Here is a 24624-nt window from a genome sequence, read left to right on the forward strand (position 1 = left end):
GAGGGTACAGTACAGTACCTGTACTCTGAAGGATGAGTGAGGATGTTACAGTACTGGAGGTGGGTAGTACAGTACCTGTACTCTGAAGGATGAGTGAGAATGTTACAGTACTGGAGGTGGGAAGTACAGTGTCTGTACTCTGAAGGATGAGTGAGAATGTTACAGTACTTTTTGTAATTATCGTTTAAGTTGTATCACCCTGACGGTTTTAGCGCTCCATATAATAATAATAATTGTAATAATATTAATAATAATAGTAATAATGATAATAATAATAATAATATTAATAATAAAAATTATGATAATAATGATAATGATAATAAGAATTAGAGGAAGAAGGAGAAGAAAAAAAAGAAAACAGACCTACTGCTACTAATAATAATAAATAAAAGTGATGTAATGTGTTGTTAAATAACATTAAAATAGTTTTATAAGAGTTAGTTGTGTTATGATGGAAGGTGAGTTAAGGCCAGATAACTGAGGTTCCAACATTATCTTGTTCTTCTCGCTGGGGTAAGTCTGGTAATGGCGGAACCTCCTACTGTATCATCTTTATCACTCTACATCCGCGTTATCGTCCTTCATCCTGCTTATATATTTACCTTGACATATTCTCACATTGTTATATTTTATTGTTGTGGTGGTTTTGTGTGGGATTAATGGAGGGTTTTTGTGTTTTAGGTCTGCCAAGATGGGGCGGCGACCAGCCCGTTGGTGAGTGATGTTTTGGCCAGTTTTTGGGTGAATTCTATTTAATGTAATAAGTTTTTTAGTTGATTTTGGGTAAAAATGTTACCAGTGACGTCAGTTTTTGTTGGAAAAAAGCTTTAAATTCTTCAAGAATAAACAGCTGTAGAATGTCTCGTGTATTTTCACGTGTTGATGGGCTCTTGATCCAGGGAGTTGGGGGTTACCCACACCTTGGATCAAACTACTGAAGGGAGGCTCCTTGTTGGTGGGCTCTTGATCCCAGGAATTGGCGTATTTATCCCATAGTTTCAACCAGATTTAACCCTCTCCAGGTGTGCCCCTACGGGTTTACAGCTCCCCACGAACATAAATCAAGTTTATCAAGGTACAAGAACACCCTTTTTTTGCCGGGGACGAGCTCTTGATCCGAGGAATTGACGTATTTATCCACTTAATTCCAACCAAATATAACTCCAGGTGTGCCCCTACGGGTTTACAGCTCCCCACGACTAAATTTATCAAGGTACAAAAACACAAATATTGTTGGTCTGGCTGTGTTGGTCTGGTTGTGTTGTGTCTGGTTGTGTTGGTCTGGTTGTGTTGGTCTGGTTGTGTTGGTCTGGCTGTGTTGTGTCTGGTTGTGTTGGTCTGGCTGTGTTGGTCTGGCTGTGTTGGTCTGGTTGTGTTGGTCTGGCTGTGTTGTGTCTGGTTGTGTTGGTCTGGTTGTGTTGTGTCTGGTTGTGTTGTTGGTCAGTGTTGGTCTGGCAGTGTTGGTCTGGTTGTGTTGGTCTGGCATGTTGGTCTGGCAGTGTTGGTCTGGCTGTGTTGGTCTGGTTGTGTTGGTCTGGCTGTGTTGGTCTGGCAGTGTTGGTCTGGCTGTGTTGGTCTGGCAGTGTTGGTCTGGTTGTGTTGGTCTGGCTGTGTTGGTCTGGTAGTGTTGGTCTGGCTGTGTTGGTCTGGTTGTGTTGGTCTGGCTGTGTTGGTCTGGCTGTGTTGGTCTGGTAGTGTTGGTCTGGTAGTGTTGGTCTGGTAGTGTTGGTCTGGCTGTGTTGGTCTGGTAGTGTTGGTCTGGCTGTGTTGGTCTGGTTGTGTTGGTCTGGCTGTGTTGGTCTGGTTGTGTTGGTCTGGTTGTGTTGGTCTGGTAGTGTTGGTCTGGTTGTGTTGGTCTGGTTGTGTTGGTCTGGTAGTGTTGGTCTGGTTGTGTTGGTCTGGTAGTGTTGGTCTGGTAGTGTTGGTCTGGTTGTGTTGGTCTGGTAGTGTTGGTCTGGTAGTGTTGGTCTGGTAGTGTTGGTCTGGTAGTGTTGGTCTGGTAGTGTTGGTCTGGTAGTGTTGGTCTGGTAGTGTTGGTCTGGTAGTGTTGGTCTGGTTGTGTTGGTCTGGTAGTGTTGGTCTGGCTGTGTTGGTCTGGTAGTGTTGGTCTGGTTGTGTTGGTCTGGTAGTGTTGGTCTGGTTGTGTTGGTCTGGTTGTGTTGGTCTGGTTGTGTTGGTCTGGTTGTGTTGGTCTGGTTGTGTTGGTCTGGTTGTGTTGGTCTGGTAGTGTTGGTCTGGTTGTGTTGGTCTGGTTGTGTTGGTCTGGTTGTGTTGGTCTGGTTGTGTTGGTCTGGTTGTGTTGGTCTGGTTGTGTTGGTCTGGTTGTGTTGGTCTGGTAGTGTTGGTCTGGTTGTGTTGGTCTGGTAGTGTTGGTCTGGTTGTGTTGGTCTGGTTGTGTTGGTCTGGCTGTGTTGGTCTGGTTGTGTTGGTCTGGTTGTGTTGGTCTGGTAGTGTTGGTCTGGTAGTGTTGGTCTGGTAGTGTTGGTCTGGTTGTGTTGGTCTGGCTGTGTTGGTCTGGTTGTGTTGGTCTGGTCTGTGTTGGTCTGGTCTGGCTGTGTTGGTCTGGTAGTGTTGGTCTGGCTGTGTTGGTTGGCAGTGTTGGTCTGGTTGTGTTGGTCTGGTAGTGTTGGTCTGGCTGTGTTGGTCTGGTTGTGTTGGTCTGGTTGTGTTGGTCTGGTTGTGTTGGTCTGGCTGTGTTGGTCTGGTTGTGTTGGTCTGGCAGTGTTGGTCTGGCTGTGTTGGTCTGGTTGTGTTGGTCTGGCTGTGTTGGTCTGGTTGTGTTGGTCTGGCTGTGTTGGTCTGGTTGTGTTGGTCTGGTTGTGTTGGTCTGGTAGTGTTGGTCTGGTTGTGTTGGTCTGGTTGTGTTGGTCTGGCTGTGTTGGTCTGGCTGTGTTGGTCTGGCTGTGTTGGTCTGGCTGTGTTGGTCTGGCTGTGTTGGTCTGGTAGTGTTGGTCTGGCTGTGTTGGTCTGGTTGTGTTGGTCTGGTAGTGTTGGTCTGGTAGTGTTGGTCTGGCAGTGTTGGTCTGGCAGTGTTGGTCTGGCAGTGTTGGTCTGGCTGTGTTGGTCTGGTAGTGTTGGTCTGGTTGTGTTGGTCTGGTAGTGTTGGTCTGGTTGTGTTGGTCTGGCTGTGTTGGTCTGGTAGTGTTGGTCTGGCTGTGTTGGTCTGGTTGTGTTGGTCTGGTAGTGTTGGTCTGGCTGTGTTGGTCTGGCTGTGTTGGTCTGGCTGTGTTGGTCTGGTAGTGTTGGTCTGGCTGTGTTGGTCTGGCTGTGTTGGTCTGGCTGTGTTGGTCTGGCTGTGTTGGTCTGGCTGTGTTGGTCTGGTAGTGTTGGTCTGGTAGTGTTGGTCTGGCTGTGTTGGTCTGGTAGTGTTGGTCTGGTAGTGTTGGTCTGGTTGTGTTGGTCTGGTTGTGTTGGTCTGGCTGTGTTGGTCTGGCAGTGTTGGTCTGGCTGTGTTGGTCTGGCTGTGTTGGTCTGGCTGTGTTGGTCTGGCTGTGTTGGTCTGGTAGTGTTGGTCTGGTAGTGTTGGTCTGGTAGTGTTGGTCTGGCTGTGTTGGTCTGGCAGTGTTGGTCTGGCAGTGTTGGTCTGGTAGTGTTGGTCTGGTAGTGTTGGTCTGGTAGTGTTGGTCTGGTAGTGTTGGTCTGGTAGTGTTGGTCTGGCAGTGTTGGTCTGGCTGTGTTGGTCTGGTTGTGTTGGTCTGGCTGTGTTGGTCTGGTTGTGTTGGTCTGGTAGTGTTGGTCTGGTTGTGTTGGTCTGGCTGTGTTGGTCTGGCTGTGTTGGTCTGGTTGTGTTGGTCTGGTAGTGTTGGTCTGGTTGTGTTGGTCTGGTAGTGTTGGTCTGGTAGTGTTGGTCTGGTTGTGTTGGTCTGGTAGTGTTGGTCTGGTTGTGTTGGTCTGGTTGTGTTGGTCTGGTTGTGTTGGTCTGGCTGTGTTGGTCTGGTTGTGTTGGTCTGGCTGTGTTGGTCTGGCTGTGTTGGTCTGGTAGTGTTGGTCTGGCTGTGTTGGTCTGGTTGTGTTGGTCTGGTAGTGTTGGTCTGGTTGTGTTGGTCTGGTTGTGTTGGTCTGGTTGTGTTGGTCTGGTTGTGTTGGTCTGGTTGTGTTGGTCTGGTAGTGTTGGTCTGGTTGTGTTGGTCTGGTAGTGTTGGTCTGGTTGTGTTGGTCTGGTTGTGTTGGTCTGGTAGTGTTGGTCTGGTTGTGTTGGTCTGGTTGTGTTGGTCTGGTAGTGTTGGTCTGGTAGTGTTGGTCTGGTTGTGTTGGTCTGGTTGTGTTGGTCTGGCTGTGTTGGTCTGGTTGTGTTGGTCTGGTTGTGTTGGTCTGGTTGTGTTGGTCTGGTAGTGTTGGTCTGGCTGTGTTGGTCTGGTAGTGTTGGTCTGGCTGTGTTGGTCTGGCAGTGTTGGTCTGGCTGTGTTGGTCTGGTAGTGTTGGTCTGGCTGTGTTGGTCTGGTTGTGTTGGTCTGGCTGTGTTGGTCTGGTTGTGTTGGTCTGGCTGTGTTGGTCTGGCTGTGTTGGTCTGGTTGTGTTGGTCTGGCTGTGTTGGTCTGGCTGTGTTGGTCTGGCTGTGTTGGTCTGGCTGTGTTGGTCTGGCTGTGTTGGTCTGGCTGTGTTGGTCTGGCTGTGTTGGTCTGGCTGTGTTGGTCTGGCTGTGTTGGTCTGGTTGTGTTGGTCTGGTAGTGTTGGTCTGGCTGTGTTGGTCTGGCTGTGTTGGTCTGGCTGTGTTGGTCTGGTAGTGTTGGTCTGGTAGTGTTGGTCTGGTAGTGTTGGTCTGGTTGTGTTGGTCTGGTTGTGTTGGTCTGGTAGTGTTGGTCTGGCTGTGTTGGTCTGGCTGTGTTGGTCTGGCTGTGTTGGTCTGGTTGTGTTGGTCTGGTTGTGTTGGTCTGGTAGTGTTGGTCTGGCTGTGTTGGTCTGGTTGTGTTGGTCTGGTTGTGTTGGTCTGGTTGTGTTGGTCTGGTTGTGTTGGTCTGGTTGTGTTGGTCTGGTAGTGTTGGTCTGGTAGTGTTGGTCTGGTTGTGTTGGTCTGGCTGTGTTGGTCTGGCAGTGTTGGTCTGGCAGTGTTGGTCTGGCTGTGTTGGTCTGGCTGTGTTGGTCTGGCTGTGTTGGTCTGGCAGTGTTGGTCTGGTAGTGTTGGTCTGGTAGTGTTGGTCTGGCTGTGTTGGTCTGGCAGTGTTGGTCTGGCAGTGTTGGTCTGGTAGTGTTGGTCTGGTAGTGTTGGTCTGGTAGTGTTGGTCTGGTAGTGTTGGTCTGGTAGTGTTGGTCTGGTAGTGTTGGTCTGGTAGTGTTGGTCTGGTAGTGTTGGTCTGGTAGTGTTGGTCTGGCTGTGTTGGTCTGGCTGTGTTGGTCTGGCTGTGTTGGTCTGGCTGTGTTGGTCTGGTAGTGTTGGTCTGGTTGTGTTGGTCTGGTAGTGTTGGTCTGGCTGTGTTGGTCTGGCTGTGTTGGTCTGGCTGTGTTGGTCTGGTAGTGTTGGTCTGGTAGTGTTGGTCTGGTTGTGTTGGTCTGGTAGTGTTGGTCTGGTTGTGTTGGTCTGGTTGTGTTGGGGGGTAGTGTTGGTCTGGTAGTGTTGGTCTGGTAGTGTTGGTCTGGTAGTGTTGGTCTGGCTGTGTTGGTCTGGCTGTGTTGGTCTGGCAGTGTTGGTCTGGCAGTGTTGGTCTGGCTGTGTTGGTCTGGCAGTGTTGGTCTGGCTGTGTTGGTCTGGTAGTGTTGGTCTGGTTGTGTTGGTCTGGCTGTGTTGGTCTGGCAGTGTTGGTCTGGCTGTGTTGGTCTGGTTGTGTTGGTCTGGTAGTGTTGGTCTGGCTGTGTTGGTCTGGTTGTGTTGGTCTGGCTGTGTTGGTCTGGTAGTGTTGGTCTGGCTGTGTTGGTCTGGCTGTGTTGGTCTGGCTGTGTTGGTCTGGCTGTGTTGGTCTGGTAGTGTTGGTCTGGCTGTGTTGGTCTGGTAGTGTTGGTCTGGCTGTGTTGGTCTGGTAGTGTTGGTCTGGTAGTGTTGGTCTGGTTGTGTTGGTCTGGCTGTGTTGGTCTGGCTTGGTCTGCTGTTGGTCTGGCTGTGTTGGTCTGGCAGTGTTGGTCTGGCTGTGTTGGTCTGGCTGTGTTGGTCTGGTTGTGTTGGTCTGGTTGTGTTGGTCTGGTTGTGTTGGTCTGGTAGTGTTGGTCTGGTAGTGTTGGTCTGGTTGTGTTGGTCTGGTTGTGTTGGTCTGGTAGTGTTGGTCTGGCTGTGTTGGTCTGGCTGTGTTGGTCTGGCTGTGTTGGTCTGGTTGTGTTGGTCTGGTTGTGTTGGTCTGGTAGTGTTGGTCTGGCTGTGTTGGTCTGGCTGTGTTGGTCTGGCTGTGTTGGTCTGGCTGTGTTGGTCTGGCCGTGTTGGTCTGGCCGTGTTGGTCTGGCCGTGTTGGTCTGGCCGTGTCGGTCTGGCCGTGTCGGTCTGGCCGTGTCGGTCTGGCCGTGTCGGTCTGGCCGTGTCGGTCTGGCCGTCTTAATAACTACGTTAATCTTGGTACGGCGATACCTCGAGTTACCAAATTAATTCCAGAAGACTTTGAGCGCCACACCGCTGTATACCCCTTGTGGTTTAGCGCTTTTTTTTTATGTTCTTGTGCCGATACCGAACAAACTTGTTCCCATAAGGAAGGTTCCTTGATGCTGCTGAGGGGCTCTTGATCCAGGGAACTGGATCTGTGCTCCAGGTCCCTGAATTAACCCTGAATACCTTCCATCCCCCCCCCAGGTGCTGCATAATCCTACGGGTTTAGCGCTTCCCCCTTGATTATAATAATATAATAATATATATATTTCAGACCCCAAAGATACACTTACAAGAGCACTTAAATAATTGAGTCGGAAAATGTACAGAACTCGAGGTACCGCTCTATATATTCCCTTTTATTGTTTAAGTTATTACAAGGACCCCGATGGAAATAATTCACGAGGTCTGGACACAGACCGGGGCCACAGGGGGGCGTTGACCCCTGGAACACTCTCCTCTCTCTCTCTCTCTCTCTTTTATCTCTATCTCTATATCTCCATCTCTCTCTCTTTATCTCTCTCTCTCTCTCTCTCTCTCTCTCTCTCTTTATCTCTCTCTCTCTCTTTATCTCTCTCTCTCTCTTTATCTCTCTCTCTCTCTCTCTCTCTCTGTACATTGACGACACGTGCTGCCGTGTGTGTTAATTTATGTAACTGTACCTTAATAAACTTAACAACCTGCCATGGTGGTCCACGACCACAATGGTAAAGTTACTGACATTTTTGGGTTATCCTGGGTAATTCTCACGTTACTATGTACGATAATTTGCATACCTGTACCTAAATACACCTAGCTCAGTGGTAACTTGTTGATCTGTCAGCTTTAGCATCGGTTAGCCACAATGTCCAGTCTTGTGCCGTTCAGATTTTCCATTAGTATTTACAGCATGTTGTGTCCATCCACTTTCTAACAGCGCAGACGTTGTGTCTGTATCTTAATCAAAGTGGATAAAGTGAAGCCAGACTTGTGTAAGATTCGTTTCTAGAGAAACCGACCTAAGATCGTCTTGGAACACGAGGTTACGCAAGGTTTGTCAGGAAAAAATAATTCCCGATGTGGGTCAGTCACATGACCCACAGCTGGAGCTTTTGGTCATCTGACTGAGACCTTGTACTGGCTTACTACCCCTTTAAAAATTATGGCCGTAATAGATTAACGTTTCTTTTAACAATTCTTTGCACGTTTAGTTTGCCGGTAAATTTACCTCTTGTATTTTAGCACTCTAACGTTTCTTTCAGTTATCGCTACTGCAAGAATAAACCGTATCCCAAGTCGCGGTTCTGTCGTGGTGTGCCCGACCCAAAGATTCGTATATTTGACTTGGGCAGGAAGAAGGCCGACGTACGTGAATTACCGCTGTGCGTACACCTGGTTTCTGACGAATATGAACAACTCTCTTCTGAAGCTCTAGAGGCGGGTCGCATCTGTGCAAACAAGGTAAGTGACGGAGACACCCCGAGCTTATAGTATGAAAGATGCATCTGTGTGCACGACTCAGGTGAACGACAGAAATAACACTAAAGATGAGTGATTCGATTCAGCGGGAAACCAAGACAGGTGAACCACTTAATTTCATCTTAATGACTGTACAACCGTGATGACGCTGTAAGTATTTTATTAAATCTAACTCGTTGCATCCATATACAATTACATTATTATTTACAATTTCGAGACCTACAACAAATTTGGTTGATTTTTTGGAGGGTCTAATGAGTCGCTATTTTTCCCCTTATATTCTTCACTTAATCTTGCATGCATTTATTACACTATTTTAGCCCTTAAACTGTCCAAACATAGATCTATGTTCGCATGTGTAGCGCTTCGAGCGTAGATCTACGTTCTATTTTACATTATGTAAAAAAAAAAGTATATCTACATTCGGAGTGCTACGCGTGCAAACGTAGATCTACGTTTGGATTTTCTGGAAATGGAAATTTGTATTTTAGGAAATGTGTAGTAGTGGGAAAACAGGAGCAGTCGCTACCATGGTAGTGTTTTCATCAAGGTTTGTGTTAAACTTTTTTTTTTTTTTTTTTTTCCAACAAGTCGGTCGTCTCCCACCGAGGCAGGGTGACCCAAAAAGAAAATACTTTCATCATTCAACACTTTCACCACACTCACACATTATCACTGCTTTTGCAGAGGTGCTCAGAATACAACAGTTTAGAAGCATATACGTATAAAGATACACAACATATCCCTCCAAACTGCCAATATCCCAAACCACTCCTTTAAAGTGCAGGCATTGTACTTCCCATTTCCAGGACTCAAGTCCGACTATATGAAAATAACCGGTTTCCCTGAATCCCTTCACTAAATATTACCCTGTTCACACTCCAACAGATCGTCAGGTCCCAAGTATCATTCGTCTCCATTCACTCCTATCTAACACGCTCATGCACGCTTGCTGGAAGTCCAAGCCCCTCGCCCACAAAACCTCCTTTACCCCCTCTTTCCAACCCTTTCGAGGACGACCCCTACCCCGCCTTCCTTCCCCTATAGATTTATATGCTTTCCATGTCATTCTACTTTGATCCATTCTCTCTAAATGACCAAACCACCTCAACAACCCTTCTTCTGCCCTCTGACTAATGCTTTTATTAACTCCACACCTTCTCCTAATTTCCACACTCCGAATTTTCTGCATAATATTTACACCACACATTGCCCTTACAGGACATCTCCACTGCCTCCAACCGCCTCCTCGCTTTGCATTTACCACCCAAGCTTCACATCCATATAAGAGTGTTGGTACTATTATACTTTCATACATTCCCTTCTTTGCCTCCATAGATAACGTTTTTTGACTCCACATATACCTCAACGCACCACTCGCCTTTTTTCCCCTATCAATTCTATGATTAACCTCATCCTTCATCAATCCATCCGCCGACACGTCAACTCCCAAGTATCTGAAAACATTCACTTCTTCCATACTCCTCCTCCCCAATTTGCTATCCAATTTTTCTTTATCTAAATCATTTGATACCCTCATCACCTTACTCTTTTCTATGTTCACTTTCAACTTTCTACCTTTACACACATTCTCAAACTCATCCACTAACCTTTGCAATGTTATGTTGATATTCAGTAGTAAAGTTCGACTTACGACCATTTCGACTTACGACCGGTTTCTTGGAACCGAACTCGGTCGTAAGTCGGATGGTAGGTGTACTTCATGCCCATGTATAGCTTAGTTTGGTGAGAGATGGTCGGTATACATTATTTATCTTATTATTCAAACTTTCAGTACCTAGTAAAGAACTGTGGCAAGGATCAGTTCCACGTCCGTGTTCGACTCCACCCATTCCATGTCATCCGCATCAACAAAATGTTGTCGTGTGCCGGTGCTGATAGGTAAGGATTCTTCCTATTCTGAAATTTATGAAACTGAAGCTATGGAATATTTTAGTCTATAAAAGTTTGATACTAGAAATTTTCTTGCCACTTACTGGTGGCATGCTGCTTTTTTCTGCTTTTTGACCATTGCTCATGCCTTTTTGATTTTCTTTTATAATTACTGAGATTCCTGTCGTGACTTTTGAGAACTTATAACCAGTCCTGAAATTTCCATTTTTTCTGTACCGGTGGTATAATTTTAAACTGATAACTTGTCTGGTGTGTATTGTTAGTTCACACTAGTACTTAATATTACCTTCGATTTTGAATTTTTTGTATCCAATTTTGCTGATAAAGGGGTTAAATACCAGGTCAAATCACCCACATCGAAAAACTTCCTTCTTGTAGTGTTATTCTCACACGTTGTTACTTGCAGGTTGCAGACCGGCATGCGTGGTGCCTTCGGCAAACCTCAGGGTACTGTAGCTCGTGTGCAGATCGGTCAGCCCATCATGTCTGTACGGACCCATGACCGTCACAAAGTGCATGTAATTGAAGCTCTCAGACGTGCGAAGTTCAAGTACCCTGGCCGCCAGAAAGTGAGTATGTCACACTCCCCTCAAGGAAGGTTCCTTGATGCTGGTGAGGGGCCCTTGATCTAGGTAATTGGATCTGTGCTCCAATTTCCTGAATTAAGCCTGAATGTCTTGCACATCCCCTCCGCCCAGGCACTGTACAGTGGACCCCCGGTTTACAATCAGCTCCCAGTGCAACCAATTATGTAAGTGTATTTATGTAAGTGCATTTGTACGTGTATGTTTGGGGGTCTGAAATAGACTACTCTAATTCACAATATTCCTTATGGGAACAAATTCGGTCAGTAATGGCACCTGAACATACTTCTGGAATGAAATATCGTAAGCTGGGGGTCCACTGTATAATACTATGTTATAGTCTGTGGTGCTCTATACCAGTGATTCTCCACCTTCATACGCAAGTCTGAAACACTCGGTCAGATGCGTGATGAGGGCCACACGATTCACTGTAGTGTGAAGCCTACATAACTATATTCATTATTTCACGTGAGGGCTGCATCCATTTCCTAGACGGTCCACAGGTTGAGGACCTCTCATCAGGGCAGTGGAAACTTGATAATTATAGTTAAGGATTAAGTAGGAATTTGTATTACAATGGTATTAATTATATATAAGGAAGATAGTTTGAATATACAGTGGAACCTCAAATATCGAACTGCTCCTAACTCGACCAATTATGTAAGTGTATTTTTGTAAGTGCTTTTATAAGTATATATTTGAGGGTCTGAAATGAACTAATCTAATTTACATTATTCCTGATGGGAATAAATTCATTTGGTAATGGCACTCGAACAGCCGTCTGGAACAAAGAAAGTTCGATATTTGAGGTTCCACTGTAATAGGTAGAATTTTAAGTAATTGTTCATAGTTCTTTTGATCTTGGGTATGTCTATACTTTTAGAGTTTTTAAAATTGTTTTATTAAGCAAATATTTCTGAACTATTTTAGAATGGTCATAAAATACTTGTAAAATCTCCACAGTCCTTAAGTGGTTCACAGTGATGCTGATGAAGGTATCTTATTTAAGAAATAAAAGTATTTTAAGAAGGGACAAACTTCTAGTAAGTCAGAGCTGCCATTTATGCAGGAGATGTGTTTATGGGCCATTTATCAAGACGAAGTTGATGAAGGGAAGACAAGTTTTTTTGGAATATAATGTTTTACTTGAAGGCTCTTGTTCAATTGGCCCTTGTAACTTCAACTTGAATCATGGCTTTAGTTTTCTTTCTATGGATACTTGCCATTTAGTATTAGTCAATTCAATTCAAGTTTATTCTCTATAATGGTTACAATGTGGGGTTTACAGGTTTTGGGTATTTTGTTGTTTACTTGTTATAAAATACTAATTATAGAGGGGGCCACTAGGACACCTAGCATGGCTAGGCATTTTGAGCAGACTTAGATTAATTCTTAACATTAAGTCCTGTTTAAGGGCAATGTGTGGTGTAAATGTTGTGCAGAAAATTCGGAGTGTGGAAATTAGGAGGTGGTGTGGAGTTAATAAAAGCATTAGTCAGAGGGCAGAAGAAGGGTTGTTGAGGTGGTTTGGTCATTTAGAGAGAATGGATCGAAGTAGAATGACGTGGAAAGCATATAAATCTATAGGGGAAGGAAGGCGGGGTAGGGGTCGTCCTCGAAAGTGTTGGAGAGAGAGGGTAAAGGAGGTTTTGTGGGCGAAGGGCGTGAGTGTGTTAGATAGGAGTGAATGGAGACGAATGGTGCTTGGGACCTGACGATCTGTTGGAGTGTGAGCAGGGTAATATTTAGTGAAGGGATTCAGGGAAACTGGTTATTTTCATATAGTCGGACTTGAGTCCTGGAAATGGGAAGTACAATGCCTGCACTTTAAAGGAGGGGTTTGGGATATTAGCAGTTTGGAGGGATATGTTGTGTATCTTTATATGTGTATGCTTCTAAACTGTTGTATTCTGGGCACCTCTGCAAAAACAGTGATAATGTGCGAGTGTGGTGAAAGTGTTGAATGATGATGAAAGTATTTTCTTTCTTTTTTGGGTCGCCCTGCCTCGGTGGGTCGCCCTGCCTCGATGGGAGACGGCCGACTTGTTGAAAAAACAAAAAAGTTATAAAATAGTAATAACAGAGGAGGCAACTAGGACACCTAGCATAGCTAGATTATAGTATTAAGGCTAAGTGACTACATAATTTTGAGTTTAGCAATGTGAATGCTTTTGTTTTGGCACAATACATAGTGTCTATATTTGAGTAACATAGGCAGACTTATGACTAAGTGCATGAATGGCTTAGCCAGTTAAAATAGCTTCGATGTACGAGTCACCCATCCTGGGGGTAGTTATCAAATAGAGGCACATGATGAATCCAGGAATAGTCTTGCTCTCTCACTTGATTTACTAATGGTCCAGGTTATTAACCCGTAAACAGTCCAAATGTATATATACGTTTTTTCAACATTTGAAAATATGTAAAAAATAAACGTAATTACTTTAGTAGCACTACACGTGTGAACGTAGATCTGCTTGGACCGTTTACAGGTTAAAATCTAGTTCAGTTACCTTTGTATGATTTATAGGCTAGTTGGAAATTGTTCCTGCCATAGTAAAAGATGAAAAATGCGTTAAGTCAGTACGTATTAGTACCCCACTTATTAAGCCGACATTGTAGAACATTTGTCTGTAATGTGGTAAATGGTGGGCACAATGAAGCCAATTTGGTGTAAGGCTCATCCTTCCTTATAGGCTGAGCCTAAGGAAACATTTGGAACATTTATAACATTACATTAAATTACCTCAGAATCTTGATTTCCACAGTAATTAAGACTTTTTTGTAGATGGAAGTGTTTACACTGTCCACATGCTTGCAGGAGCTCCTGCCTTGTATGTATTCTGTCGTCAGTGGAGTATATTTAAATTCGTCATTTTTGTTATAGGTAATACATATTTTAAGAAAAAGAGGATAAATAAGTATACAAGATATGATGTAGGGCAAAATGACAGTAGTTTGTTGAATTATGTATTGGTAGATAAAAGACTGTTGAGTAGACTTCAGGATGTACATGTTTATAGAGGGGCCACAGATATATCAGATCACTTTCTAGTTGTAGCTACACTGAGAGTAAAAGGTAGATGGGATACAAGGAGAATAGAAGCATCAGGGAAGAGAGAGGTGACGGTTTATAAACTAAAAGAGGAGGCAGTTAGGGTAAGATATAAACAGCTATTGGAGGATAGATGGGCTAATGAGAGCATAGGCAATGGGGTCGAAGAGGTATGGGGTAGGTTTAAAAATGTAGTGTTAGTGTTCAGCAGAAGTTTGTGGTTACAGGAAAGTGGGTGCGGGAGGGAAGAGGAGCGATTGGTGGAATGATGATGTAAAGAGAGTAGTAAGGGAGAAAAAGTTAGCATATGAGAAGTTTTTACAAAGTAGAAGTGATGCAAGGAGGGAAGAGTATATGGAGAAAAAGAGAGAGGTTAAGAGAGTGGTGAAGCAATGTAAAAAGAGAGCAAATGAGAGAGTGGGTGAGATGTTATCAACAAATTTTGTTGAAAATAAGAAAGTTTTGGAGTGAGATTAACAAGTTAAGAAAGCCTAGAGAACAAATGGATTTGTCAGTTAAAAATAGGAGAGGAGAGTTATTAAATGGAGAGTTAGAGGTATTGGGAAGATGGAGGGAATATTTTGAGGAATTGTTAAATGTTGAAGATAGGGAAGCTGTGATTTCGTGTATAGGGCAAGGAGGAACAACATCTTGTAGGAGTGAGGAAGAGCCAGTTGTGAGTGTGGGGAAGTTCGTGAGGCAGTAGGTAAAATGAAAGGGGGTAAGGCAGCCGGGATTGATGGGATAAAGATAGAAATGTTAAAAGCAGGTGGGGATATAGTTTTGGAGTGGTTGGTGCAATTATTTAATAAATGTATGGAAGAGGGTAAGGTACCTAGGGATTGGCAGAGAGCATGCATAGTTCCTTTGTATAAAGGCAAAGGGGATAAAAGAGAGTGCAAAAATTATAGGGGGATAAGTCTGTTGAGTATACCTGGCAAAGTGTATGGTAGTTATTATTGAAAGAATTAAGAGTAAGACGGAGAATAGAATAGCAGATGAACAAGGAGGCTTTAGGAAAGGTAGGGGGTGTGTGGACCAGGTGTTTACAGTGAAACATATAAGTGAACAGTATTTAGATAAGGCTAAAGAGGTCTTTGTGGCATTTATGGATTTGGAAAAGGCGTATGACAGGGTGGATAGGGGGGCAATGTGGCAGATGTTGCAAGTGTATGGTGTAGGAGGTAGGTTACTGAAAGCAGTGAAGAGTTTTTACGAGGATAGTGAGGCTCAAGTTAGAGTATGTAGGAAAGAGGGAAATTATTTCCCAGTAAAAGTAGGCCTTAGACAAGGATGTGTGATGTCACCGTGGTTGTTTAATATATTTATAGATGGGGTTGTAAGAGAAGTAAATGCGAGGGTCTTGGCAAGAGGAGTGGAGTTAAAAGATAAAGAATCACACATAAAGTGGGAGTTGTCACAGTTGCTCTTTGCTGATGACACTGTGCTTTTGGGAGATTCTGAAGAGAAGTTGCAGAGATTGGTGGATGAATTTGGTAGGGTATGCAAAAGAAGAAAATTGAAAGTGAATACAGGAAAGAGTAAGGTTATGAGGATAAAAAGATTAGGTGATGAAAGATTGGATATCAGATTGGAGGGAGAGAGTATGGAGGAGGTGAATGTATTCAGATATTTGGGAGTGGACGTGTCAGCGGATGGGTCTATGAAAGATGAGGCGAATCATAGAACTGATGAGGGGAAAAGGGTGAGTGGTGCACTTAGGAGTCTGTGGAGACAAAGAACTTTGTCCTTGGAGGCAAAGAGGGGAATGTATGAGAGTATAGTTTTACCAACGCTCTTATATGGGTGTGAAGCGTGGGTGATGAATGTTGCAGCAAGGAGAAGGCTGGAGGCAGTGGAGATGTCATGTCTGAGAGCAATGTGTGGTGTGAATATAATGCAGAGAATTCGTAGTTTGGAAGTTAGGAGGAGGTGCGGGATTACCAAAACTGTTGTCCAGAGGGCTGAGGAAGGGTTGTTGAGGTGGTTCGGACATGTGGAGAGAATGGAGCGAAACAGAATAACGTCAAGAGTGTATCAGTCTGTAGTGGAAGGAAGGCGGGGTAGGGGTCGGCCTAGGAAAGGTTGGAGAGGGGGTAAAGGAGGTTTTGTGTGCGAGGGGCTTGGACTTCCAGCAGGCATGCGTGAGCGTGTTTGATAGGAGTGAATGGAGACAAATGGTTTTTAATACTTGACGTGCTGTTGGAGTGTGAGCAAAGTAACATTTATGAAGGGGTTCAGGGAAACCGGCAGGCAGGACTTGAGTCCTGGAGATGGGAAGTACAGTGCCTGCACTCTGAAGGGGTGTTAATGTTGCAGTTTAAAAACTGTAGTGTAAAGCACCCTTCTGGCAAGACAGTGATGGAGTGAATGATGGTGAAAGTTTTTCTTTTTCGGGCCACCCTGCCTTGGTGGGAATCGGCCAGTGTTAATAATAAAAAAATTTGTCAGCTGTAGTAAATGTTTGAAGTTTAATGAAGGATATTTTAACCATGTTACTTTGTGTAATTGTGGGCTAGTTTTGACTGTGATTGGTACTTGGTAATTTCTTTACCAATTATCATTAACTTTAGGTTAAATAGCACAGTAAATTGAAACTTCGTTGCTACTTAAGTATTAATTAACCTTAGCTTGAGTTACTGCTAAACTGCCTACCAAACTTTAAGTCCCTCGTCCATAATAGCTTCCGTCAAATGACACCTTTTAGTACACTCTTCCATTCCCCGAGTCATTGCCCCTGAAGAATGTTCCATGAACCGTCTTTCTGATCATCAGTATGATCAGTGAGGCTTTGTTGGAAATCCCCTTAAATTGGAGGTGTTTAAAAGTTGTCATTGGGAGTACCTTTCACACCTGTTTCTCGTAGACTATAAGACCTGAACAAGACTATTGTAAAGCAGCCGATGTTGCTCATACTCTGTAAGTTGTTATTTAAACTTGTTTTGGATTGATATTTTATTATTGGTCCAGTTAAAGGGCAGGATTCAGCATAGTGTTGGTTTATTTACTATGGTACTGTTTTGTAACAGTTACAGAACTTGTTGGCACTGACCTAGCATAGGTTACCATGGCAGTTGGTCAACCAAATACAGTGGACCCCCGCCTTACGATATTATTTCATTCCAGAAGTATGTTCAGGTACCATTACTGAACAAATTTGTTCCCATAAGGAGTATTGTGAATTACATTAGTCCATTTCAGACCCCCAAACATACACGTACAAATACACTTGCATAATTGGTCACATTGGGAGCTGATCGTAAAGCGGGAGTCCACTGTACCAGTATACTGCTCTTGAAAAATGATTTTGTATCTTACACTTGCAAATACCACTAGCACAATCTTGACCGGCAGTATACCTAATGCTCACCCTATAACATCACTTGCTAACCCTAAAAGGTACAAAAGAACCCACCTGCAAATAATTAAGTTCTGAACAAGTCACACCAGGATTCTCCTCAGTGGAAATAATCCCTAAAATTTTGTAGTACTGTATTTTAAATTTGCCAACTTTTTTCTCAGTGCAGTCTCTTTTTTGGCCTCCGATGTAGATTTTTTTTTCTGCCATTGATCATTATTACCCTCTTGTACTGTACTTTGATATAAATGGTCATTAGCTTGGATGATTTTTTCCCATGTGAGCTTTATACCATTAACCAGTGTTAAATACACAAATAACCCGCACATAAAAGAGAGAAGCTTACGACGACGTTTCGGTCCGACTTGGACCATTGACAAAGTGTGACTTTGTCAATGGTCCAAGTTGGACCGAAACGTCGTCGTAAGCTTCTCTTTTATGTGCGGGTTATTTGTGTATTGTTCCAGTCACGGTATTGTGCCTTTTTGTTATTAACCAGTGTTAAATGTATACTATAATTAGGTACGAGACTGTTCACACATCTCCATGCAAGTTAGTACTTTAGGTGTGTTTTATCACTGATGCAATTGAATGAGTGTGTCTTCATGCAGACTAGGTTGTACCATTGACCAGTGTTTACCGCACTTGTGCTGTATAGCCCTTGTGGCTTAGCGCTTCTTTTTGATTATTATTATAATTACCGCACTTGTACTAAATAACTGCCAATTTACTTGCAGATCTACGTGTCCCGTAAGTGGGGCTTCACCAAGTTCAACAGGGACGAGTACGAGGAACTGATGGCAAGTGGTCGCCTCTTCCCTGATGGAGTTAATGTCCAGTACCGTCCTGAACACGGACCTTTATTGACTTGGAAAAAAGTCCAGTTGGAACTTGCTGGCTTAACCTAAGTTTGTAATTTAAATAAACTGGTGACTAGTTGAATTTTTGTTAGTTTCTTTATCTTTGTGTAGTTTTAGTTACTGAAAATACTTTTAAATTGTTTTTCATACTTGAACTTTTAGAAATTCCAAGTCGGCCTCTTCCAGTGTAGTGTGGACAACGGCAGTATTAATAGGTAACTTTCTAGTCTTGGGTTTAGTGCTTTATATGGAAATTAGTAGACCCACAATTGAGAAAAACGTGCCTTCATAGTAGGTAGTTCTATGCTGTTAGACGACAAAACTAACTACAAACTTGCATGGGTCATTGTGCTGTAAAAAGTAACTTGGTGCCAGTGAGAGATTCTATAAGAGGAATTGAACTCTAAGAGAATTGTAATGCTTAATTTTCCCAGGAGCAGTGTGACTGAGGGGACGATGATAATCCCATCAGTGAAGTAATGGCCCTTTTCTCCTTTTGCTTCAGTAATGGAATATTTCCAGTTTTAAAAAAGCTAGTTACTACACAACAATTTCTTTGTCAAGTTCTAAATTTGCTAGTGGTTGGGTTCTTCCCCACTGGATTATTATAATCAAAAAGCACTAAGCCACAAGGGCTATACAGCAGTTCCTCACTGAAAATTTAATGTTTGGTGAAACTTGATGGCTTAGCGCTTCTTTATTATAATAATAATGGTGAAACTTGAGTTGACCATCTATCTGGACCTCTCTACTGGTAATAGTATATAACCCAACATTGTCACTTCCACCACCATTAATGGCTGATAGATAATGCAGTTGTCTAAACGGGTAAGTTTTGCTCGGCCTTGTTCAGATGATCCTGGCACTGCACACCAGGTAGTGTCTTGGGTGAGTTTTAGTACATTAGTTAATTCTGTGACTTGAGGAATTCTTGATCCTCCCATTAAGACACTTGACTTCTATGGTTAAACTTCTAAGAAAAAGTATAAATATATAAAGCATAAATTAATATTTTATTTTACACTATTACATAAAAAAGATTAAAATCTTGCTTCTAAACTATTAATACTGTAGTTAAAATCAAAATGTTAAATATTAAAAGTATGATTAACAAAAAATATACGACATACTGGTTCTTAAATATAAATGTTTTACAGAGATGGTAAAGCACCAACTGTATGATAAAACTTGCAGAGTATTGGTGTAATATTTCACCCCAAATTACTGGAAGCATTCGAAGTATAATAAAGTTGGATTGTGTGTACAACATCCAGGTGAGGCTGTGTGGAGTGCATGAAGTTAGAGAACCAAGGAAATACTGCAACAGATCTACCAGCGTATGCTTATAATTATTATAGCAATAAGATCACAGTAAACAGGTGATTTCAGAATATGCAAAACAACCACTCTGAAAGAATAGAGAAATTCCAAACGCTTTCGTGACTACTCACACTATCAAGGAACTATGATAGTTCCTTGATAATGTGAGTAGTCACGAAAGCGCTTGGAATTTCTCTATTCTTTCAGAGTGGTTGTTTTGCATAATTATTATAATGCCAGCGTACGCTAGGTTTCTTCTCGTACAGTTGGAGCTGCGAGTGTGGACAGAGCAAGCATACCACTGTTTTGATTGTGGTAAAAAGACAGCAAAGGGGGACTTTGATTTAGTATGTTTCACTACACGAGGCTTAATGAGGTGTAAAGTGTCAAATCTTGTGATGCACATCTAGTGTTGAGAAGTGGAGTCTGGTAACATTGTAAGTGGCCTGAATCACATGCTAAGCTTCTAGTAATTTTTTTCCATACATTTTAGCAAAACCAGTCGCTAAAACTATCTGCCTCTGTTCTCTGTGGTGGTTGTAAACAAATATAGCGGCTGATTCAAGACAACCTTACATTGTCTGGAGGTCATTGTGTACCACACAAGCATTTCATGTGTTGACCATCCTGCTGGAATGTGTATTCTTGTAGTCGGTTATGGTTTAGCGCTTCTTTTTGATTATAATAATAATTGTAGTTGGTTATGAAAGTTCCTCGATGTTACTCCTATGTACATATGATAGCAACACCCACGTGAAATACTATATATCTCTGCAGTGACTGTTTTAGTAATTTCTCTTATAGGTTTCGTGGCAAGTCCAGCTACTTCAATCTCACTTATTCTACATACAGATAACACCAGAGTAGCTGTGCTTGCCACAAAAAATATAAAAGAAATTGGTCACTGCAGTGATGTGCAATATCTCGTGTGGGAGTTGTGGTTGTGTACACAGATACATCGAGGAACTTGCATACCCATTCACAAGAACACTTGTGCCATCAGGATGGACAACACGAAATGCATCTCAGACTAAAAGCACGCTGAGGGTAATTATACCTGGCATCTGTTCTGTGATGGTTGTAGAGACGATATATTTTAGCAATCATTACTATTCTGAAACATTAGTAACTCAGCAATGTTATCTTAACTTATTTTGATGTCACCTTAGCTAATGTATGCACTTTATTATGCCTAGTGTAGGTGAAATGTACTAAATAAAAGTCCCCGTTTGTTGTCTTTTTACCATCATCAAAACGGTGGTACGTTTGCTGTCAAAACTCGCAGCTCTCACATTAGAATACAGAAACAAACCTAGTATAGGCTGCTAGATCTGTTGAATTGCTGCTCTAGCCTCGCCTACTTGGCACCCAATCACCTGGCCTGGAGGTACTTCAAATAACAAAAAGGCACAATACCGCAACTGGAATGACACACAGGAGAGAGGAGCTTACAACGACGTTTCAGTCTGTTGCACTAACAAAAGAGAGGAGGCTGTACATATAGGCCAGCAGACAGAGACGGAACAAGAGAGGCAGTAGAGAGGTAATGGTAGTGGAGTCAGTCAAACACCAAGAAAGGAGCACTGCAGGAGAGCTAAGGGCCCACAAGGGGCAAGAATAAAAATAGGAGGAGGGGAAGTAAAGGACCAGACACCCAAGGCAGAAGAAAGGAAACCCAAAAGAAGGAATAGGAAAAAAAAGGAAAGGGGAGAAAAAAAAATTCTCTACTTCCCCTCTCCCTTTTTTTCCTATTCCTTCATTGGGTTAACTTTCTGCCTTGGGTGTTTGGTCCTTCCCCCCTTCCCTGTGTTTCCGTTCTTACCCCTTGTGGGCCCTGAGCTCTCCTGCAGTGCTCCTCTTTCATGGTGTTTGACTCCACTTCCTTTCCTACCACCTCTCTTGTCCTGTCCCTGTCAGCTGGCCTGTATATACTGTCTACTTCTCTCCTTCCTGTTATAATGTGACTTTGTAAATGGTTAAAGTCAGATCGAAACATTATCATAAGCTCTCTATGTGCAGGTTATCTGTGTACACTACAATATGACTGCTGCTTGATTGATTTGTGGTGAAATGTTATACCAATAGATTGCACTCGGTCATACTAAACTTAATGTTTTACACGTTTATAGCAAGTCTCCCTCAAGGGAGATGCCCTGATGATCTCGGGTCAAATAATTGGATTCATCTTGGATTGAACTCAAGTGCCTCCCATTTCCCAGACACTGTACAACATATATGGGTTTAGCATTACACAAGTATAGAAATAGTCACACTTTAGCTTGGCAGCTGTAAAAGTGTGTGGATGTAATATGGGGCACTTGTAGCTTTAAGAGAGGTGCTAAACCTGCAGGGGTCACAGTAAACCTGGGGAATGTGAGTTGTTAAGAGTTTGATCTAAGGAGAGGAAGGATAATGGCAGTTCCTTGGATCAAGAGCCCCTCACTGACATCAAGACACCTTGATGAACTCTGGATCATGGTTTTAATCAGGCTTCATCAGAGAGGAATTCCTGATCCAAAGAACTGGAGCAACTCCCTTGAATCAAGCCTAATTTCTTCCCATTTCCCCAGTGCTTTATAAGAGTTCAAGTCCAGCCTGAGGCCAAACTAGTTTTCCTGGTCAAGCTGTTTTTGAAGGCTGTCAATTGCACATTACCAACAAAAGTAAAATGATATATACTTGCTCTTGCACATTTGACTGCCTGACCTGGAGTGGCACGTAAAATCCACCACAGCCAGAGAGGGTTTGCTCCCTCATGGTAGCTGGTAGCAGAAGTTGTAGTTGGGTGGTGGTGGTGGTATCATGGGTTGCTGCTGGGGTATCATGACTCCTTCAGCATCCAACAGTCTCAGCTTTATCTCCATGTTCAGGAGCATCTCCACGTCCCGGGTTGTGGCAAGACTTGGCATCCGTTGACCTGCAACAAAGGTTATGGTAAGATGCTGCACTGCTATGCACTACTAACATTAAAACAACAGAGGTGCAATGAATACATTAAGGGGCACTTAAGTATAACCATCTTCTAATAACATCTTCATTTATCCCTATAATCTACCTGTCATCAAAGATTAGTTAAGTTATACCATGAATTAAGGAAAGATCCTCGACTTCACCTTATGAAACAGACAAAGTAGATTGTAGTGGAAAATGACGTTATTAGAAGACAGGTATTTACGTGCTCTTTAAGGGATAATTCGTCAAGTGTTAAGGGTTTTCAACACCCTTCATATACAAGAATTACAAACAGATGAACTAGCTGTCTTCAAATGGAAACTTGACGGAGTTCAATTTAGTATGTGATCAAGCTGCCTGTTCTGGGACCAGACTTCAGGGGTGATGGTCTCCCAGAACTGACAACAGTTTGACAGATCATTGCCACAGCAGAGGCATAACAAGGAAATATAATGGCCATAAATCTGGAGTATCTGAGAGAGTTAGAGCAAAGGAAGGGGTAGCAGTAATGTTAAATGATCAGTTATGGAAGGAGAAAAGAGAATATGAATGTGTAAATTCAAGAATTATGTGGATTAAAGTAAAGGTTGGATGCGAGAAGTGGGTCATAATAAGCGTGTATGCACCTGGAGAGGAGAGGAATGCAGAGGAGAGAGAGAGATTTTGGGAGATGTTAAGTGAATGTATAGGAGCCTTTGAACCAGGTGAGAGAGTAATTGTGGTAGGGGAGTTGAATGCTAAAGTAGGAGAAACTTTTAGAGAGGGTGTGGTAGGTAAGTTTGGGGTGCCAGGTGTAAATGATAATGGGAGCCCTTTGATTGAACTTTGTATAGAAAGGGGTTTAGTTATAGGTAATACATATTTTAAGAAAAAGAGGATAAATAAGTATACACGATATGATGTAGGGCGAAATGACAGTAGTTTGTTGGATTATGTATTGGTAGATAAAAGACTGTTGAGTAGACTTCAGGATGTACATGTTTATAGAGGGGCCACAGATATATCAGATCACTTTCTAGTTGTAGCTACACTGAGAGTAAAAGGTAGATGGGATACAAGGAGAATAGAAGCATCAGGGAAGAGAGAGGTGAAGGTTTATAAACTAAAAGAGGAGGCAGTTAGGGTAAGATATAAACAGCTATTGGAGGATAGATGGGCTAATGAGAGCATAGGCAATGGGGTCGAAGAGGTATGGGGTAGGTTTAAAAATGTAGTGTTAGTGTTCAGCAGAAGTTTGTGGTTACAGGAAAGTGGGTGCGGGAGGGAAGAGGAGCGATTGGTGGAATGATGATGTAAAGAGAGTAGTAAGGGAGAAAAAGTTAGCATATGAGAAGTTTTTACAAAGTAGAAGTGATGCAAGGAGGGAAGAGTATATGGAGAAAAAGAGAGAGGTTAAGAGAGTGGTGAAGCAATGTAAAAAGAGAGCAAATGAGAGAGTGGGTGAGATGTTATCAACAAATTTTGTTGAAAATAAGAAAAAGTTTTGGAGTGAGATTAACAAGTTAAGAAAGCCTAGAGAACAAATTGATTTGTCAGTTAAAAATAGGAGAGGAGAGTTATTAAATGGAGAGTTAGAGGTATTGGGAAGATGGAAGGAATATTTTGAGGAATTGTTAAATGTTGATGAAGATAGGGAAGCTGTGATTTCGTGTATAGGGCAAGGAGGAATAACATCTTGTAGGAGTGAGGAAGAGCCAGTTGTGAGTGTGGGGGAAGTTCGTGAGGCAGTAGGTAAAATGAAAGGGGGTAAGGCAGCCGGGATTGATGGGATAAAGATAGAAATGTTAAAAGCAGGTGGGGATATAGTTTTGGAGTGGTTGGTGCAATTATTTAATAAATGTATGGAAGAGGGTAAGGTACCTAGGGATTGGCAGAGAGCATGCATAGTTCCTTTGTATAAAGGCAAAGGGGATAAAAGAGAGTGCAAAAACTATAGGGGGATAAGTCTGTTGAGTGTACCTGGTAAAGTGTATGGTAGAGTTATAATTGAAAGAATTAAGAGTAAGACGGAGAATAGGATAGCAGATGAACAAGGAGGCTTTAGGAAAGGTAGGGGGTGTGTGGACCAGGTGTTTACAGTGAAACATATAAGTGAACAGTATTTAGATAAGGCTAAAGAGGTCTTTGTGGCATTTATGGATTTGGAAAAGGCGTATGACAGGGTGGATAGGGGGGCAATGTGGCAGATGTTGCAGGTGTATGGTGTAGGAGGTAGGTTACTGAAAGCAGTGAAGAGTTTTTACGAGGATAGTGAGGCTCAAGTTAGAGTATGTAGGAAAGAGGGAAATTTTTTCCCAGTAAAAGTAGGCCTTAGACAAGGATGTGTGATGTCACCGTGGTTGTTTAATATATTTATAGATGGGGTTGTAAGAGAAGTAAATGCGAGGGTCTTGGCAAGAGGCGTGGAGTTAAAAGATAAAGAATCACACACAAAGTGGGAGTTGTCACAGCTGCTCTTTGCTGATGACACTGTGCTCTTGGGAGATTCTGAAGAGAAGTTGCAGAGATTGGTGGATGAATTTGGTAGGGTGTGCAAAAGAAGAAAATTAAAGGTGAATACAGGAAAGAGTAAGGTTATGAGGATAACAAAAAGATTAGGTGATGAAAGATTGAATATCAGA

General features: G+C 42.8%; 2 protein-coding genes across 2 annotated transcripts in view; one reads left to right on the forward strand and one right to left on the reverse strand.

Annotated features, from left to right (window-relative positions):
* Positions 1–556: 556 nt before the first annotated feature.
* RpL10 (ribosomal protein L10) lies at positions 557–17813 on the forward strand. Its single transcript, XM_053796845.2, has 5 exons — positions 557–714; positions 7744–7942; positions 9756–9862; positions 10281–10443; positions 17609–17813. Exons 1-5 carry the CDS (start codon positions 692–694, stop codon positions 17777–17779), a joined length of 663 nt encoding a protein of 220 aa, XP_053652820.1. The 5' UTR covers positions 557–691; the 3' UTR covers positions 17780–17813.
* Positions 17814–21410: 3597 nt separating this feature from the next.
* Ced-12 (engulfment and cell motility Ced-12) overlaps positions 21411–24624 on the reverse strand; it is a 34175-nt gene continuing 30961 nt past the window's right edge. Inside the window, exon 16 of the mRNA XM_053796844.2 lies at positions 21411–21968. Within this exon, the coding sequence (XP_053652819.1) occupies positions 21805–21968 (164 nt within the window). The 3' untranslated portion in view covers positions 21411–21804. The remainder of the gene's footprint in view (positions 21969–24624) is intronic.

The sequence above is a fragment of the Cherax quadricarinatus genome, chromosome 98 (genome assembly GCF_038502225.1).
Source record: "Cherax quadricarinatus isolate ZL_2023a chromosome 98, ASM3850222v1, whole genome shotgun sequence".
Taxonomy (NCBI): domain Eukaryota; kingdom Metazoa; phylum Arthropoda; class Malacostraca; order Decapoda; family Parastacidae; genus Cherax; species Cherax quadricarinatus.